Genomic DNA, 18,582 nt, shown 5'->3' on the forward strand with positions numbered 1-18,582 from the left:
AATAAGCCGCATGAATCTCTTATACTAACCAGCTGTCTTTTTATGCATTTATATCATTTAAATATGAGTAAAATACATCTACTTACCATTTTCTCTCTTTTTTAACTCTTCCTGGGTTTTGATTAATTCTTCTTTGGTTTTAGCTAATTCAGCTTTAACTTGATTAAACTTTATTTCTAAACAAGCAATAGCTTCCTGGGGGTCAGGAAGAGATGCAATATATAAGTGAGCAATTTCAGCCTGTTTCTTAATATCAGTGACATCATCTTGAAGAGAATCAATAATATCTTCAATTCCTACATAATTATGTGCTTCCTAAAAATAGCAAAAACCACATGCCTAATGTTAACAGTGGCTTTCATTCTTACGGTATGTTACCATCTGATTTCGACAGTTTTAAAAACACATAGCAAAAAAATTCACAACTTGAAATTTTTTTAAATAAATTATGTCAAAGTACCTCCAATTATGAAAAAGTTGTGTTCCATTACTCATTTTCTGTTTTATGGAACATGACATGTTTCCCCATAAAAACAATGTGGTAAACTGTGGTAAGTCATTATAGAATAATTATAATTATCTAGTTCAGGTATACTTTCAATTATATGATGAGTCTTAAATGGCTTTGTTAGGACAGCCGAGAAAACCAACCTCCATTTCCACAACTCAGACCAAGACCCAAACCACATCAGAGACATAAAGATGGTTTGACAGCAAAAGCCTGGACATCACCATCCCAGGCCCCTAATTTGAGTAATTAAAAAATAAAACAATAAAAACAAAAACAAAAATATGTGATCAATTTCAGCCTCAGTGGAAGCAGTAGAAAAGAATATTTCTTCAACAGTATGAGAATGGTCAGTTGGCCTGCAACAGAAACCTTTTTTATACAGAAACATTTTTGTTTTCATCAGAGCAGTAAGTAAATGGCCCATTAGGTCCTTTATATCTTTAAAATTCTTTAAGTTTAAAGCATATCTGAGAGGGGTATTCATAATTAAACAAAAAGGAATCTATCTACCTATAATCAATATTATGATTTAAGCGAAACCAAATGAAATATAAATTTAACAGACACAAATTTTTCAAGTCCAATAACTATATTTAAACTATGTGTGCTGACATTCCTAACAAAGTATGCTTAATTTTAATAAAGCTACATAGTAAGTTTTTTAATTCTAAAGTACATTAATGTTTCTCATCATTGATGTGATACACAAAATCCTAAACCAAAAATCTCAATGGTTTTAATATTTCAGTTAACATACTTCAGTTTCAACTTTCATGGTACAAACTTGATTCACTCGTTCTTCTTGAGTGTCACTTTTACCAACCAAATCCTTAAAGATAGCCAAACGACATTCAGCATTTTCTTCTAATATCTCTCGTTCCTGAAGGAGTGTTTCCCTGCATAATCAAATGAATCCCATTGAGAAACAGAAAAAGCACTACTCCATGTTTTAAATGTCTAAGATTAAGTACTTTATACATTAAAAGTGGATTTAAATAATTATCCACATAATTCAGAATCAATTCTGGAGTTAAGTAACAACTATTTTCAAGCCTATATATAAAGGTCAGATTCAGAAGACACCTAATATAAGTTTAAAAAAATTTAAACAAATAAATAAAATTCTCAATTTTTACCAGGACATGAAAGAACTTACTTAAAGTCAGCTTCCCGTTGAGTCAAATATTGAGTAAACTCCTGTGTCACCTCTTCACGAATTTTAAATTCTAATGTCAACTTTTCTTTTCTTTCATTTATCAGTTTTTTTTTCAAGTCTTCTATTAAATCCAATAGTTTCTAAAACATAAATATTAAAATTCTAATAAAAGAACAAATATACCTCGAGAGAAATGTCTGAATGTTCAAAATAAAACTTTTCATTTAGTTGATTATAATTATGCACCCTTTTAACAGTAATAATATTGTCATTGAAATTTATGTATTTGCAGAGATTTATTAATATGAAAAATCAAGTGGGCCTCTCCGTGTTCTAGAAACAGACCTATATAGTTAACTAAAATCTCTCAATGTCTAGCTACAAGAAGAAAGAAAGGAAATGAAAATTTGAGCAACTATTATCCACCAGGAACTACTTTGGGGAGTTCATATTTGATATTATTCCACATAACCTTCTGTGAGCTTGGTAGCAGCATCCACATTTTATAGGCGGGGAAGTAAGAACCAGATCTGTGGTAAATGCTTAAAGTTGGGTTTAAAATTAGTCTGTCAAAATCTAACACCTAAATGTTACACAGAGTAGTAGTTACTCAGTATCCCGCAACACTTTCAAAAATGGCAAAGAGAGATTTACATATACTTATCTTATTGGGCTTTTATAACTATCTGACTGTGAGCAACAACTTTATAACCTTTAAAAACATATATAATCATGCAATATAGACAATAAATAAAGCAATTAACACTTGACATGGCCAGTATAGATTTGTAATAAATTACAGAATTAAAATAACAGCTATTATTCTTTAAAGTTTTTGGTTAAAGTTTATTAACAATAAGTTAACCAATTAACTCTCTTAAAGGTATAGATCTTTCAATGTCTCGATTTTATATTTAAAAATGTTTCTATAGATATCCTAACTTTGAGATTTCATTTCTAAGAACCTATACTGAGAAAGTAATTATACAATAAGACCCAGTGTTTTGGCTGTAAGAATGATTATTACAGTGTTGCTGTTTTACAGCAGTGGTTGTACTTAAAATTTTTTAAAGTAAAACCCAACTCAATAATTACACATAAGAGATTGGTTCAATTATGGTACTGTCAACTAATGTAATAAATAATGGCTTATTTTATTAATTCACAATTATCTTTTCACAATTATTTTTAAATGAAAAAAATATGGTTATAAAACAGGTGTATGGTAAAAATCCACTAACATAAGTGGTAGATTAGAAATCTTTAATCTTTTCCCTCTTTTTCTTTTTCCAGACTCCACCATGATTATATAATACTTTTATAATGTTAAACTACACACTATCCTACTATTTAAAATAGTAACTACTGCAGAAGAAATGGTGGAAGACTTAAAGAATGTGGGTATACTTTGAGAAATTGGTTTAATAATTCTCAACATTTAGTTAATCACTGTTACCATCTGATAAAGTTTTTGCTGAAAAAATTTCTGGTGGTTATTCTAGTTAAAGGAACTATAAGCATAAATATGCTAATATCAGTATATCCCACAGTGATTTTTAATACTTCCAATCCTCCAATTAAAAGGCTAACATAAAGCATATAAACCTAATCATTTTCATTTTTAAAAGTTAAATATTAAAAACAATTTTGGTGAAATTATTTTAAAGTACCTAATCAATGTTATGATATACATTTTCACTATCCATTATAAACTATAGCATCATTTTTCTCTAGTAAATTCGGAAATATTATTAACATTTCTAGTTTAATTAACATTATATGTAAACTTTAGCTTTAAGATGGGTACAAAATAAAATAAGACTATTAACAGCTCCTTTTGTCACTGAGGGAAATATTACAGAAGCCGAAGGAAAACAAGGTGCAATCACACAGTGACCAGAGAAACTGGGACTAAATAGCATCTGTAGTTTTCATGCTCATTTCCAAACAACACGGGTGGAATGACGGCTTTCAGGGCCGCTGAAGTAAATTATTAAAATGAGTATTTAACCCAATACAATGTCCATCTACTTGGACTTCTATAGTCCAAAAGAGTACTATGACGTGAGATGTATCAACATCATTAGAACACATTCATGAGCACAAGATTACCAGTGTATCTGGCAAGAAGATTCCATGTATATATACAAAGTTATGACCAGTTAATGTGGACATGATCTAGATTTCAGGATTAATTCAACTTAAATACATGTGTGAACTGTATTTGAACAAGGCTGTTAAATCTTATTTATTTACTATAAATGTAAGACAACCAAGCAATTCATGTTTTTGAAGAAACAGAATAATTGGTACTGGATAGACATTTTGAGTGTTTGCACTTAAGACTGCAAAGTTAAAGTCTGATGAAATATGCTACCTTTACTGGGTGAAAAGATACTGCAGAACAAGATATTCACGTGGTCTCAAAATATCATCCCACAGATAATTATGCTTTTACAATAAGAGAGATCTGAAACACAATACCTTAACCATGTGAACAAACCTAGCATCAACAAGAATGGAGAAATCAGACATGTGTCTCCTGATATGAAGCAATGGGAAATTCACAGTTTCACTTATATAACAGTCTTGCCTAAAGTGTTAAACCTGAATCATGAGGAAATCATCAGACAAATATAGATGGGGGGTATTCTGTAAGACAACTAGTGTCAACTTTTAAAAAATATCTATACTATATTAGAGATAACTAAAGAAATGACGATCAAAAGCAATGTGTTAACTTAAGTTGTAAATCAAAAACAAAGTAGTTATAAAGTACATAATGGAAAAACTGGAGAAATCTCAATGTGGACAGTATAATAGATTTTATTACTACATCAATGTTAAAATTGCTTAGGAATGAAAATGATCTGTGATCATGAGAAAAACCTCTATGTTCTTAGGAAATACGTGCTAAAGTAGATATAAGGTGTCATTATGTCTACAGTGTATTCAAATACTCATAGAAAGAATACTAAAGGAAATATAGTAAAATGTTAACAAATGGCAAATCCAGGTTAAGTGTAAATGGGTATTCATTGTACTATTCCTGTCGGTTTGAAATTTCTCAAAGTATGAAGTTGAGATATAAAAAATTTAGTGTGTTGTTTAAAAAAATTGGACAAGAGGGAGTCTTAAGAACTGTTAACCTTAACTTCAGAATTAGAAACCAAGTTTAGAAGTATGAGTTCTTAATACATACTCTCTTCTCCTCACGGCTAATGAAAGCCTTATCTTCCTCTAATGTTATATCTAGATCTTCATCAGTAAGTTCGGTTTCCACATTTTGTTTTTCTTTAGCTTCTTCGAGATCCTCAATCAAGTCTTCGTCTTCCACCAGATCTTCCAGGCTACTTTCCCATGAAATTGTAGATCTTTTTACATTTAATGTTTTAACTGAATTATTGATATCTGGTGATATATCTTGAGAAGGTCTGACAGGTCCAAATGTCTTCTCCTGAGAGGAATTTAAAATGTCTGGAACACCAACCTATTAAAATATCCAATGTGACTTTTAAAACGGAAAAGGCAAGAACTGTCTACTTAAAAATAATTTTATACATGTAAGTCAAATGACAATTTAAGTGTTTAAAATAAAACCTATGTAAACAAACATTCAAAAAGGAATCAGCATCCTTAAATGAACATTACAATAACAAAAAAGCTAATTACGCATGTATACTATAGGAAAATTTTGGGGTTAAGTTCTTAGTACTATCCTTAGCAGGGGGCTACCCAATTAGCAACCAAATGAACCAGAATGGAAAAGTAGACAATCTATTGGAAGAACAGTACTCGTAATTTGTGACAGGTATCTATTGTTAACATTTAATACTGAGGTCATTTCAATACTACAGGGGTAACTTTCCATCTTTTCCCATGTTCTCCTACTTGGTCAAATGTTCACATTTTCAATTTTCAATTATTTCTTAAGTTTCAGTTATAAATGCAAAATGTATTATCTTCTCCAAGAAAAAAAATCATTAATATTCTAATAAGATACTTAATAAACTCTGCAGAAGTTTGAAAATATTTACTTTTTGTGCAATGGCTGAGAACTTCAACACATTGAGTGTTTCATCATAGGCAAAACAACACTGGCTGATGTTGACAATCATACATATTTTTCCTTTACCATTAAAAAAACTTTGAAAATAGTGGGTCAGTTTACTTTCCCGGAAAGGCACATGCTGATGAAACCTATGGAAAAAATATTCAAATGATCGTAAGTTAAAAGAAATCTCATGAAATCAGAATGCTGATAAATTTTACAAAGAAATAATTAATCTAGCTATCATGGACTTAAATTCTAAATTAGTGATTAGTTCCACTTGTAACAGTAATTTTTCTGTTTATTTATGTTGTTTTCTTTAAACATTACTGCTACTAATAATAATACTCGTAATAATAACCCATTAGGCAAAATGTTAAGAAAACCACAGTGAACTGGGTTGTGTTCTCTAGTGTAGAACAGTTATACAATATATGCCATAAAACACAATTAGAAATGATGAAAGCTGATTTCTAATTTACTCAGTCTAAAATGCTAATTAATGCAGAAATCTATCACATCTAGAACACATTGCACTAGTAAGGATAAAGTGATTTCAGATGCTAAACCAGCATCATGGTAAGTTTATTATGGAAAGTGTCTGTTGATATATATTTGCTATGGAAAATACTGTGGTTACTTTTTGAGTCACTGTCATCAAATGATACTGTTTTTTATTTCAATCATCTTTTAAAAACCCAAGATCTCTGAGTATTTTCACCGTAATCCGTAGTCATTACACAAAAAGCAGGTTAAAAACAAAAAAGAACTTTCTAAAACTAGCAAAGGTGAAAGTTTAAATACTTAATATGCAAATAATATCTTCAGCAACACTTACTTTGACTTTTCACTGTTCTTCAAAACATTAATACACTTTCCTAGAGTCAATAAAGAAGTATTGATGTTCCCAGTTTCTCTTAACCTTTCACCTTCATTCTGCGTCTTCATGCTTCGTTCCGAACCAGCAAGATCACATAAAGATAATCTGAATAAACAAACAAAAAAACTTGAGAAGTTCTTCAAAAACAAACAATTCAAAATAATTACAAGCTGAAGAATGTTCAACTTACTCACTGACTCGCACTACACGAGGCATTTCAGAATCTTCAATCTGTAGAATTCTAATAGTGAATATGCTGTGACTAAAAGAAATATACAAACATCAAATGTTATCTTTCATTTTTAATTTCTGCACTCTAAATAAGAGACACGAGCATCTAAATCGACATCTATTTATATCCTAATACCAGCCAAAGCTCCAGCAATGTATTTGCCAAATAGCTGTCAGGTACTTAATCCAGTGTGCCACTGTCAACTATATTCCTTTCTAAAAGAATATCATACCTTTCATTTAGCTCCAAATCCCTCAAACCAACTCTTCTTAACATCCCAATTTGTACTAAAGGAATCGTTTATAATAGTCTCAATTTGCTGCAAAGATCATATTATTAGTTAAAATAATACTATGTACAGCTAATATTCTCTGAATATATAACTCAAGCAAAGCACACATCTGGCCTAAATATAGGTTTATTTAAATTATATATTATCCTCGTGTCATATCAATTATGGGGGACAGGGCTCTTTTCCCCTTAAGAGAAAATCTGTTTTAAATCTCTCACTGCTTAAACTTACTTCCTTGTCTCTCACTCCTTAATCCCTTTCATAAAACATCCTTTTTCTTAACCCCTTGAGATTCTGTCTTAACAGTATGCATATGGTGTTTGTGTTCATGAGTTAAGTGGAAAAGACACAGAAGTCCACTATCATTGGCAACTCTTAACATATTGAGCTTAGTCATATAAAGAGAGAATAAAAATACCTGAGACTTCATGCAAATTAGTAAATCTTTTCTTAGAGCAATAGTCCTGATAGTCATGTGTTTAATGTTCTTCAGTTTATAGAATGTTTTCATGCTTATGAATTGATTTAACTTATCAGAAAACCTACTGTAATTATAAATTAGTCGTACTTAAAATAGCACAGAATACTCTGAGTGCTTCAGGCTTATACCATAGGGTTGACTCCTTACCTTCTACTAGAAGCATTGTTCAGTTTTGTGAAGGCAACACTCTGGTGCTTTATTCCTAGTTTTAAAAGTCTATATGCTTCTTTGGAATCAGCTACCTGAATCCACTGTAGATCTTTAAATAAAAAGTATACATATCAATTTTAAAAAACACAGTATTTATTGTACAATGTAATCTCATTGAAGATTTATAATCTTTTTTTCTCAAAGACATATAATGAAATCTTTCTTTTAATAACATGCTCTAGATGAAGTCAACTCAGCTAGCTATTCTATATTCCACTAGAAAAGAGGTATACACAAAAAAGGATATTTTAATAATTTTCCAGTAGTTAAGTCACATAAACACACAAAGTAAATGTTCTTCTACAGAGTCAGCCAAAGAGAAAATTATAAACAGGTAAGATTTGTTAGAATTAGACATCCAGAAAAAAAGAAAGAAAAAAACAAAACACGGTACAGATTAAATCTGCAAAATTACCTAGCTGTGAGACACTGCAGATTCAATTCATTAGGGAATTATCAAATCAGATTTACGCAGTCATAACCAGCATTTTGTAAAAATGATGTAGAATATAGAAAACATCAAAGTACATTCCTTGTAGTAAGGGACTTTTGAGTTGTAAACATACATACATATATATACATACACAGATATTAGGAGATAATGTTATTAACATGTATGTATTATCTACTGTGAGTAATGGTTTAAAAAGCTTGAAAAGACATCACTGTGGAAGGACAAAAACATTTCCACAACTCCAAAGTTGGGACAGTTACAAAGCACCAGAATAATGTGAATATCAATGGCACACCGCTTTTCCCATCTCTCAAAATTCAATGAATGATACTCGAGTAAACACAATGTATACAAAAATAGACCCCTTTATATTCAGGTTTAATTAACATAGCAAAACATACTTCCAAAGCACAAACTTCACTTATATTGATATTAATAATAGTAATAAATTTTTCATTTTCTAGTTTGCTTTCCTATAGCTATAACAAAGCCTAGAAAGAACTTCAGAGCAATAAAATAAAACGCACTCATTCATTAGTATACCTTTTATAAAAGAATAGCCCTTTACATCTTGGGAAAGGCGTAGCATCTTTCTCTTTTGGAACTTGGATGACACAGGAACAAACAAGTCATAAATAAATTCATTATAAATCTCAAAGAAAGAAACCCACAGAGAAAATTTTATATTATTATCCATATTCAAGCTAGCTTGTTTACAATCTTTCATGGATTCTTCAAACTCTGTCATATTCAAAGAGTTTGTTAAATTTCCTACAAAAAATAAAAAAGGATAATCACTAAATTAAGCAAGTGACTAAAAATGAGACAAGACAGATCAAGACTCCTAGACTTGAAAAAACTAAGTACCCTTAATCTTTTGACCAGCTATGTTAAACACTTTTTGAAGCAAAGCAGATGTAAAAAATATGCGTTAAATAACCAAAGTTTGTCTTCTTCTTATTTTTTCTTTTTGAAAATATACTAATGAACTAAACTGAAATTAAATGTAAATGACATTTAATTCAACATAAAAGATACAATCAGTTAAAGGGATATCTGCGATATTTAATGTAAATAAAACTTTATAATAACTGACATTACATAGCTATGTACCATTTCCCAAATAATACTATGTTATTAAAGAAATTAAATTCCAAGGTGTGATTCAAAAATTAAAAGTTTTTCAAATGCATTTCATATAATCGACAATTTAAAGGTGAGTGAGAAAGGAAACCTTACCATAAAGAGTATCATAACTGTCATTTTGTATAACAACCTGAAAAAGAAAGATTTTTTAAAAGTTAAAAACCATTTTAGTTAAGCTTAAATAACCAATATATTAATTACCTATCCAAATAATGAAAATCAAATCACAGACTTTCATCTACTCTATTCAATGACCTCTGTCTACTAATTTTTTTTTCTAGTTAAATAATACATTTTCATAATAAAACTTTGGAAAACTACAGAAGAGTATTAAAAAATATATCATCATATATAATTCCTGACACTCAGAGGCAATCACTACTAATATTTCAGTATATTTCCCCCTATTCTTTACTCCAGACTTATTACACTGTTAAGTTTATCCTCTCTATAATTAAAATTTATTAATAAACATTTGGTGGCTATATAACTGAATAAATGTGAACTAACTTAATTATTCCCCTATTAGTGAAAATTTAGATCATTTACAAGGGTTTATCAGTAAAAATAATACTAAGATAAACATCTTAAAATATTATTTTGTTCTTCTGCATTCTAATTATTTCCTTACGACATATACCTAAATCTTAGGTAGACAACAAAGTATTAGAAAATTTTAAGTTCTCACTCTTAATAGTATTGGCAAATTACTTTCTAGAAACACGCTTAAAATCAATGTATGAAAATGAGTATCTCGTTATTTTAACATCTTAAATGTCATAGGCAAAATAATAATTTGTTTTAACTAGATAACCTGTTGGGAAAATTTTTTTCGTTATTAATGACTAATTTTCTCTATGTATTATCTATGTAATTATCCACCAATCTCCATAATTTTTTACAAAATACTCATTTTACTTTCAGCGATCATAATCATGGACTCTGAACTTTGAACTCCACTAATCAACAACTTTTTACTAACTTGAGACCCTGATTTCTAAATGTCTTTAAAAAATCTTCACCAATAATCAAAAAATTTTTATAAAAACTGTTAATAGTTTTTAACAATCTTGAATAGGATAAATATCAGAAAACATAATAAAAAATCCAGAAGGAATAGGAGGAATAGACAATTATAACCTTATTTCAAATTTTTTTCATGAAAAACCAATTTTAAGAAAAGAGGTAAATACATTATATGAGATGAATTAAGAGACTTAAAATGTGCTAAATGAAAGAGCAAATTATAGAACAGAAGGTACATATAGTAAAATCTCAATTTTGTTTAAAAGACTGTATGATACATATAAAGATATGAAGAAGATAAATGCAACTACATATGATTGTTGTTTGTGTGTGCATATATAGAATGCTCTGTATAAAAAAAAAAAAATCATAAAGGATACTTTCCAATCTGTTAATGGGGGTTTTCTCTTCAGAAATGAAATTATAATAAATTTTCACTTTTTATTTTTTTATTTTTCACATTCTCTTGTTTAGATTGTATATACATGTTTTACAATTTAAAAAAATTTTAAACCATTACATAAAGTACAATGCTGTTTACAACAACCAAAAAACCATTTACATTTATTTCGTTTAAACATTTCTGCTATTTGTACAATATAAAATAAGAAGAGATGTCTTCACACAACCTTTTAAAGACTACCACTACCACCACCATTGTTCGAACATGGGCTGAAACAAACTAAAGAGTTTACAAAAAGTCAAGGTTTATATATTTTTTTTACATACTAAAATACTTCCTACCTCCTTAACTTGCCGAAGCAATGCACTTTTGCTAGCAACTTCTTCTTTCTCTTGTTCTGGTGATAACCGTAAGTATTCTCTGGATCTATGTGGTTTAAGGTTCATTTTTGTATAAAGTCTCTCCTGAAGACTATCAAATAACACATTCAAAGTTCGAGGCAGAATGCCAATATTTTCTTCTGTGCCTGTGAAAGAACTTTTGTTTTATATTCTCAGAGTATTAGGAAAGCAAAAATGTCCCTGGACTACCAAGGTTTCTTTTACATGCAAGAGTAAACAGCTAACTCAAGAGAGAAGTTGAAGGATTACTCAGTTTATTACTCTAGTCTTCATGGACATTTTATCAACTATTATTTTGATGCAAAACCTGAAGTTTTACATTCAGATTAGGCCAGAGATTTGCAATCACCCATAATCACCAAGTATAGAAGTAAAATTAAATATAAAGTGTTTCTTTGGTTATCCATGCTTAACTCACTATGTCACATCAATCCTTTTTCTGAATTTTTATCACCTAATTCTCTACCATATGGGTAAAGCAGTTTCGCAAATGAATTAAATCAATGTAAATTAAAAGCCATCAACAATAAATTCAATTATGCTATTACTATTAAAAAAAATGGAGCAAATGTACTAGGTAATAGAAACATTACTACATGCAAGTATTATGAAAATAAGTGATTAGTGCCTTTCTCCTTTTCAGCAAAAATAAAACATTTTACCTTGAAATGTATATGTTTTTCCTGAATTGGTTAGCCCATAAGTAAAAATCAGCCGACTCTGTCCTTTCAAGAGGTCTTTCACTGGCTGCATAATGCAACCCTGGAAGAATTCCTTCTGTGTAGTTTCTGGGCCAAAAACCTAAGTAAGCATTTTTTTAAACAAATCTTTTTAGAAAATTCAAGTTAATATTCCCAATGAGTTCTACTCTCTCTCATGTTTTAAAAAACTTTTTGATCATTTTATGAGATTCATTCTTAAAATAGGTGCCACATCCCCAACTCCCACAGACACACTTGAGTTTATCTACTCTCATAAAGTTCTCAAGATAGAAATAACTGAGCCAAACAAATTTTCATCTAAATTCTGAAAAAGAATCTTTCTTATAAAAAAAAATTTAAGAATTATATTGCACCTGAAACCAATATAAATATTGAATATCAATTATAATTGGAAAACATAACTATATTGTGATTTATTCACTTCCAATATATATTTACAGACCTGAAATTTGAGTCTGACTCTTGAGAAAAAAGTACTAGTACCTAAGATCTAAGTTCCATAAGGACAAGATATATGTATAGCTATATACGATTATGTAGCAATTTAGCCTAAGTCTCTTTTTCTTAAGAGAAAAATCTTCAGTTTCACAAGGGTACTTTACCTTAGAAAACCTGAATTTCTGTACCATCTGCCCAGAGGTTTTCTCACTTAATCGAGCAACTATACTTTGAGGATCTTTCAGCAGAACAGTCTGTGAATCCATCATATACACACAGCCCTAGAACAAACAAACAAACAAGAATAATCCTACAATAAATAAATAAAAACAATGGTATTTTGTCTGTTTAATGAAGGTAAAATATTAAAACCCAATTAAATTTAACACAAACCTCAGATTCATGTTCTTTTTCTGACTGTGTGAATGGTCTTATTCGAAGAAAAACTTGGAGATAATCTTTGGATTCCAAAATGTTTGCCTAAAAATAAAGACCAGAAAAGCTCTATTTAAAAAATATAAAATATAAAAAAAAATACAAAATGTGGCTTTTCAGAGATGATCTTTCTTTAATATATCTAATTGTTACATAACAATCTGAGATTATACAGAACCACTAAGTGAACAGTGATTCTTCTGTTTTTAACCCTATTATAAGAAAAAAAATCTTTTTAAAAAAAACACTAAAATTCACTTTCCTCTACCTTCTATATTTATACTTTAAGTTTCTTTTCCATAAAATCCTACACTTTATAGCTAAATACAAATAACAGGGCTCTAAGGCAGTAAAACATAAACTCTAGAATAAATCACAAATAACCAGAATAGTCTATTAACACAAATGCTCAATTCCATTATGAATTTAGAATATTTTGCTGTATAGTATTCTCTTTACTGTTTCCTTTGGGGAAGAAATGAACCTAGTTTATTTTTAAAAATAATTTTAAAGAAATGTTTTAAATATTTTAAAAAGTAAAAAGAATATATCTCATAACAATTACTCGAAACAATTACTTGAAAAACACAACTTAGTAAAAACAGGCAAGAACTAGAAAATCTGAATAACCCTTTATCTATTAAAAAAATTCAATTTACATTCAAACAAAATAGTCCCACAAAAAACTCCAAGCCTTGGTAATTCATTGATAAATTGTCTCAAATATTAAAGGATATAACACAAATTGTCAATAATCTCTTTATAAAGATAAAGGAAACTTTTTAAACTAATTTTGAGTTTGACAACTTTGAAACCACAACCTGATGAAGATGCCATTAGAAAAAATTACAGAACAATATTCCTAATTAAGATGGATGCGAGAATTCCCTAATAAAATATTAGCCAATATATAAAACAGGATAATATATCCTAACAAAAAGTGGTTTACTGTAAGAATGCAAGGTCAATTTAGCATTCAAAAATCCATTAGGTTAATTATCTTCATTAAAAGAATAAACGAAAAGAAACTTTTATCTCTAACAGATGCAAAAATAAGCATTTGATTGATGACTTGAATTTGACATGTATTCAACATTCATTCATAAGAATTCTCAGCAAATTGGAATAGACGAGAACTTCCTTAACCTGATAAAGAGCATTTTCAAAAAACCTACAGCTAACATCATATTTAAAGGTGGAAAACTGAATCTGAGTAGCAAGATGAATAACAAGTTTCTGCTCTCACCACTTCTGCTCAACATTGTATTAGAGATTTTAGCTAATGTAATCAGGAAAAATAAAAGGAGAGGAAAGTGGAGAGAAAAGAAAGGAAAAAGGCATCCATCCAGATTGTAAAGAAAGAAAACGATGTTTATTCACAAACAACATGAACATCTACATAAAAAAATCCTACAGAATCTACAAAAATGTTATTAGAACTATTAAATCAAGTTTATTTAGCAATGAAGCAAGATACAAGATTAATATGCAAAATCAATTGTTTTTCTACATACTGAGAATAGTCTAAATCAATTTTAAAAGCAATACCATTTGCAATAGCATCAAAAATTATGAAATATTTAGGGATAAATCTGACAAAAGATACAAAAGACCTGTACACTGGAAACTACAAAATACTGCTCAGAGATATTAGAGACCAAAATAAATAGAGATACACCTTTGTTCACTGTTTGCTAGACTCAATATTGTTAAGATGTCAATTTTCTACAAGCTCTTCTACAGATTCAATGCAATTACTATCAAAATCTCAGAAGCTTTGGCAGGGGTAGGGGTGAAGGGGTGGGTAGCAATTAACAAGCTCATTTAAAAATTCACACAGAAATGCAGAGTACCTAGAATAATCGAAACAACTCTGAAAAAGAAATTTGGTGGGCTAACACTATCTTATTTCAACATTTATTTTAGAGCTACAATAATCAAAACTGTGGAGTATTAGCAGAAAGACAAACAGATTGATGAAACATAATAGAGTATTAAGAAATAAACCCCCACGTATAAGGACATCTGATTTATGACAAAGGTGCAAAGGACATGCAGTACAGAAAGAACATCTTTTTCAGCAAATTGTGCTGGAACAACAATATCCACAGGCATAAAAAAAATTGGATTCACATCTCACACTGTATATAAAAATTAACTCAAAATGGATCATAGACCTACTAAACATAAAACTAAAACTATAAAACTTCTAAAAGAAAATTTAAAAAATCTTTTTAGTCTTGAGTTAGGCAAAGATTTCTTAGATATGACACCAAAGCACAATCCCTACTAAGAATAAACAGATAAAATGGACTTCATCAAAATTAAAAACTTCTGCTCTTCAAAAAACATGAAGGGATGAAAGACAAGCCATGAACTGGGAGAAAATAATTGCAAAGGATATAGCTGATAAACAGTTGTATCAGGAAAATATAAAAAACAATTAAAATTCAATAGTAAGAAAACAAGCCAATTTTTAAAAATAGGCAAAAGATTTAAATTGACACTTCACCAAAGATGATACACAAATGGCAGACAAGCACATGAAAACACATTAAACATCATCAATTATTAGGTAAATGCAAATAATAATTTGATACCAATACATACCTATTAGAATGGCTAAAATTAAACGACTACCCAGAATAACCAATATAAAATTGCAAGAGAAGAAAATAGTTGGAAGACTGATACTACTTGATTTCAAGACACACTAAAGAGCTACAGTAATCAAGATGGTGTTGTGCTGGCAAAAGAACAGAATCAAAGGAACACAACAGAGAGCCCAGAAATAGATCCCCATGACTACAGACAAGTGACCTTTATAAAAGAAGCAAAGGCAATACACTGGAGCAGACAGTCTTTCCAACAAATGGTGCTGGAACAATTTGAAATCCATATGCAAAAAAATCTAGACACAGATCTTACACCCTTCACAAAAATTAACTCAAAATGGATACAAACCTAAATGCGAAATGCAAAACTATGAAAGTCCTAGAAAATCTCGATGACCTTAGGTTTGGCAATGACTTTTTAGATTCAACACCAAAGGCACAATGCATGAAATCAAAAATTGACAAGCTGAACTTCACCAAAATTAAAATATTCTGTTCTGTGAAAGACATTGACAAGAGCATGAAAAAACAAGCCTCAGACTAGTAGAAAATATGTGCAAACGACATATCAAATAAAGAACTGCTATCCAAAATATATAAAGAACTCTTAAAACTCAACAATAAGAAAACAACAACCTGATTTCAAAATAGGCAAAAGATCTCCATAGATACCTTATCAAATAAGATATACGGATGGCAAACAAGCATATGAAAAGATGTTCCCCAATGTATGTCAACAAGGAAATGCAAATTAAAATGATATACATTACATACCTATTAGAATGATCAAAATCTGGAACTGAAAACCAAATGAAGGTGAGGATGTCGAACAAGAACTGTCATATGTTGCTGGTGGGAATGTATAATGGTACAGTCACTTTAGAAGATAGTTTAGCAGTTACTTACAAAACTAATCTTGCCAAATAATCCAGCAATCGTGGTCCTTGGTATTCACCCAAAGGAACTGAAAACTTATGGCCACACAAAAACCTGCAGATATTTATTTCAGCTTTCATCATAACTGACAAAACTTGAAAGCAACCAAGATGTCCTTCAACAGATGAATGAATAAACTGTGGTATAGACAATGGAACATTATTCAGTGCTAAAAAGATATGAGCTATTAAGCCACGAAAAGACCTTCTGCTCAATTTTGCTGTGAACATTATATAGCTCTAAAAAATAAAAGTCAATAAAGCCAGTCAGACAGTCAATCAATCAATATTGACTACATCAAGTGTTGGTGAGGATGTGGAGGAACTAGAACTCTCATTTACTGCTGTGGAGAATGTAAAATACTATTACCACTTTGGTGTTTTCTTAAAAATGATCCTGCCATTCCATCTTTAGGTATTCAGCCAAGAAAAAAAAAAAAAAAGGAAATATATGTCCATACAAAGATTTGCACACAAACACTCACAGCTTTGTTTGTAATAGCCAAAAACTGTAAACACAAATGTCCATCAGCAAGTGAATGGATAAACAAATTGCAGCACATCCATACCATGAACAATAAAAAGAAATGACCTACTTTTACACACAACGTGCATGAAACTAAAAATAATTATACCAAGTAAATGAAAGTAGATCCCCCCGCCCAAAAAAGGGCACATAACTTTACGATTCCATTTAAATAAAATTCTAGAAAGTGCAAACTAATGAATACTGACAGAACACTGATTATAGTAGTTATTTGGAACTGTGATGTGAGAGGGATTACAAGGAGATACAGAGAAACCTATGGGTGATGGAAATATTCACTGATTGTAGTGATGGTCTTATGAATATGTCAAAACTTGTAAAACTTTATAATTCAAGTATGTGCAGTTTATCTAATTAGACTGCAATAAAGCTATTAAAATATAATTTACAACACATCAAATATCATAAAATGTTTATGAATATATTTAACAAAAGACATAAAAGTCCTCTCTAAAACACTGCAAAGACTTTAAAGACCTAAATAAATGGAGAAATGTACCATGTTCATGGATTAAAATACTCAATTAAAATGTCAGTTCTCTCCAAATTGATTCATAGATTCAATACAATCCCAGTCAGATATCTCCATAGACTATTTAGACTATTTTGCAAAAACTGGTAAGTCAATTCTAAAATTTATGAATATGCAAAGAACCTAGAAAAGCCAAAATATTCCTTAAAAAGCTAAGTTGGAGAATTCACACAATCTTATTTCAAGAATTACTATAGCACTACAGAAATAAGGCAGTATAGTTATAAGAATAGCCAAGTCAATGGAAGAGAACAATTCCAAAATAGATCCACACATAGTTATTTGACAGTCGATTGGCATTAAAACAATTTAACAGGAGAAAGTCTTATAATGCTGAAATAACTAAGTAAATGAAAGTTAAAAAAAGAAAATCAATGTGAATCCCTATATCGACTATACACAAAAACTAATTCAAGATGGATAACAAAATATAACCATTAAAACAACTATAACAGTTTCCAGAGGGGGAAAAAAAAACACTACTAAACAAGACACCATTGTCTGATAAAGAATATGTATTTATTATATATAAAAACTCCTCAGAGATCAATTATAACACAATCTAATTTTTTTAAATGGAGAAATGATTTGAAGACATTTTACAAAAGAAGGCACAGTAATGACCAAGAATTACTTGAAAAAGTGCTCATTAGGAAAATGCAAACTAAAAACACAATAAGTTTACTACTACATACTACACACTCACAATTACCAAGTGTTGGCAAAAAGGTGGAGGAACTGAAATCTGCATTGCAGGTGTTGGTACAGACACTTTGGGAAAAAGTTTGACAATTTCTTATGAATTCAAATATGTACTTACCATTTGACCCACAATTTCTATTCCTAAGTATTTAACCAAGACAAAAGAAAACACAAATTCACAGAAAGTCTTGCACTGAACATTTACAGCAGCATTATTTGTAAGGTCTCTAAAATGGAAACCACCCAATGTCCATCAAATTGTAATGTAATGGAAATGTGACATATCTACACAATGAACTTAGCAAAAAAAACTAACAAATTATTGATATGTGATGCATGAACTTAGCAATAAAAACTAACAAATTATTGATATGTGATGCATGATCAATCTCAAAAATATCATGCTAAGTCAG

At 29.9% G+C, this 18,582-nt stretch overlaps 1 protein-coding gene across 3 annotated transcripts in view; it reads right to left on the bottom strand.

Moving 5' to 3' along the window:
• Positions 1 to 18,582, bottom strand: part of KIF20B (kinesin family member 20B) — a 70,004-nt gene that overhangs the window by 45,685 nt on the left and 5,737 nt on the right. For 2 of the 3 annotated variants that reach the window (XR_002780746.1, XM_011361592.2), the window contains exons 3-16: positions 12,797 to 12,883; positions 12,568 to 12,684; positions 11,906 to 12,044; positions 11,184 to 11,368; positions 9,507 to 9,543; positions 8,811 to 9,038; positions 7,751 to 7,862; positions 6,789 to 6,860; positions 6,557 to 6,703; positions 5,705 to 5,867; positions 4,870 to 5,157; positions 1,668 to 1,807; positions 1,269 to 1,407; positions 87 to 315 (exon numbers count right to left, since the gene is read on the bottom strand). Coding sequence is in view for 2 of the 3 variants with exons in the window: in XM_011361592.2 (XP_011359894.1) it covers positions 87 to 315; positions 1,269 to 1,407; positions 1,668 to 1,807; positions 4,870 to 5,157; positions 5,705 to 5,867; positions 6,557 to 6,703; positions 6,789 to 6,860; positions 7,751 to 7,862; positions 8,811 to 9,038; positions 9,507 to 9,543; positions 11,184 to 11,368; positions 11,906 to 12,044; positions 12,568 to 12,684; positions 12,797 to 12,883 (2,083 nt within the window). In the remaining variant the exon portion in view is untranslated. The remainder of the gene's footprint in view (positions 1 to 86; positions 316 to 1,268; positions 1,408 to 1,667; positions 1,808 to 4,869; positions 5,158 to 5,704; positions 5,868 to 6,556; positions 6,704 to 6,788; positions 6,861 to 7,750; positions 7,863 to 8,810; positions 9,039 to 9,506; positions 9,544 to 11,183; positions 11,369 to 11,905; positions 12,045 to 12,567; positions 12,685 to 12,796; positions 12,884 to 18,582) is intronic. The other variant, XM_011361593.2, reaches the window with a different exon arrangement.

Source organism: Pteropus vampyrus, unplaced genomic scaffold (assembly GCF_000151845.1).
Source record: "Pteropus vampyrus isolate Shadow unplaced genomic scaffold, Pvam_2.0 Scaffold68, whole genome shotgun sequence".
NCBI lineage: Eukaryota > Metazoa > Chordata > Mammalia > Chiroptera > Pteropodidae > Pteropus > Pteropus vampyrus.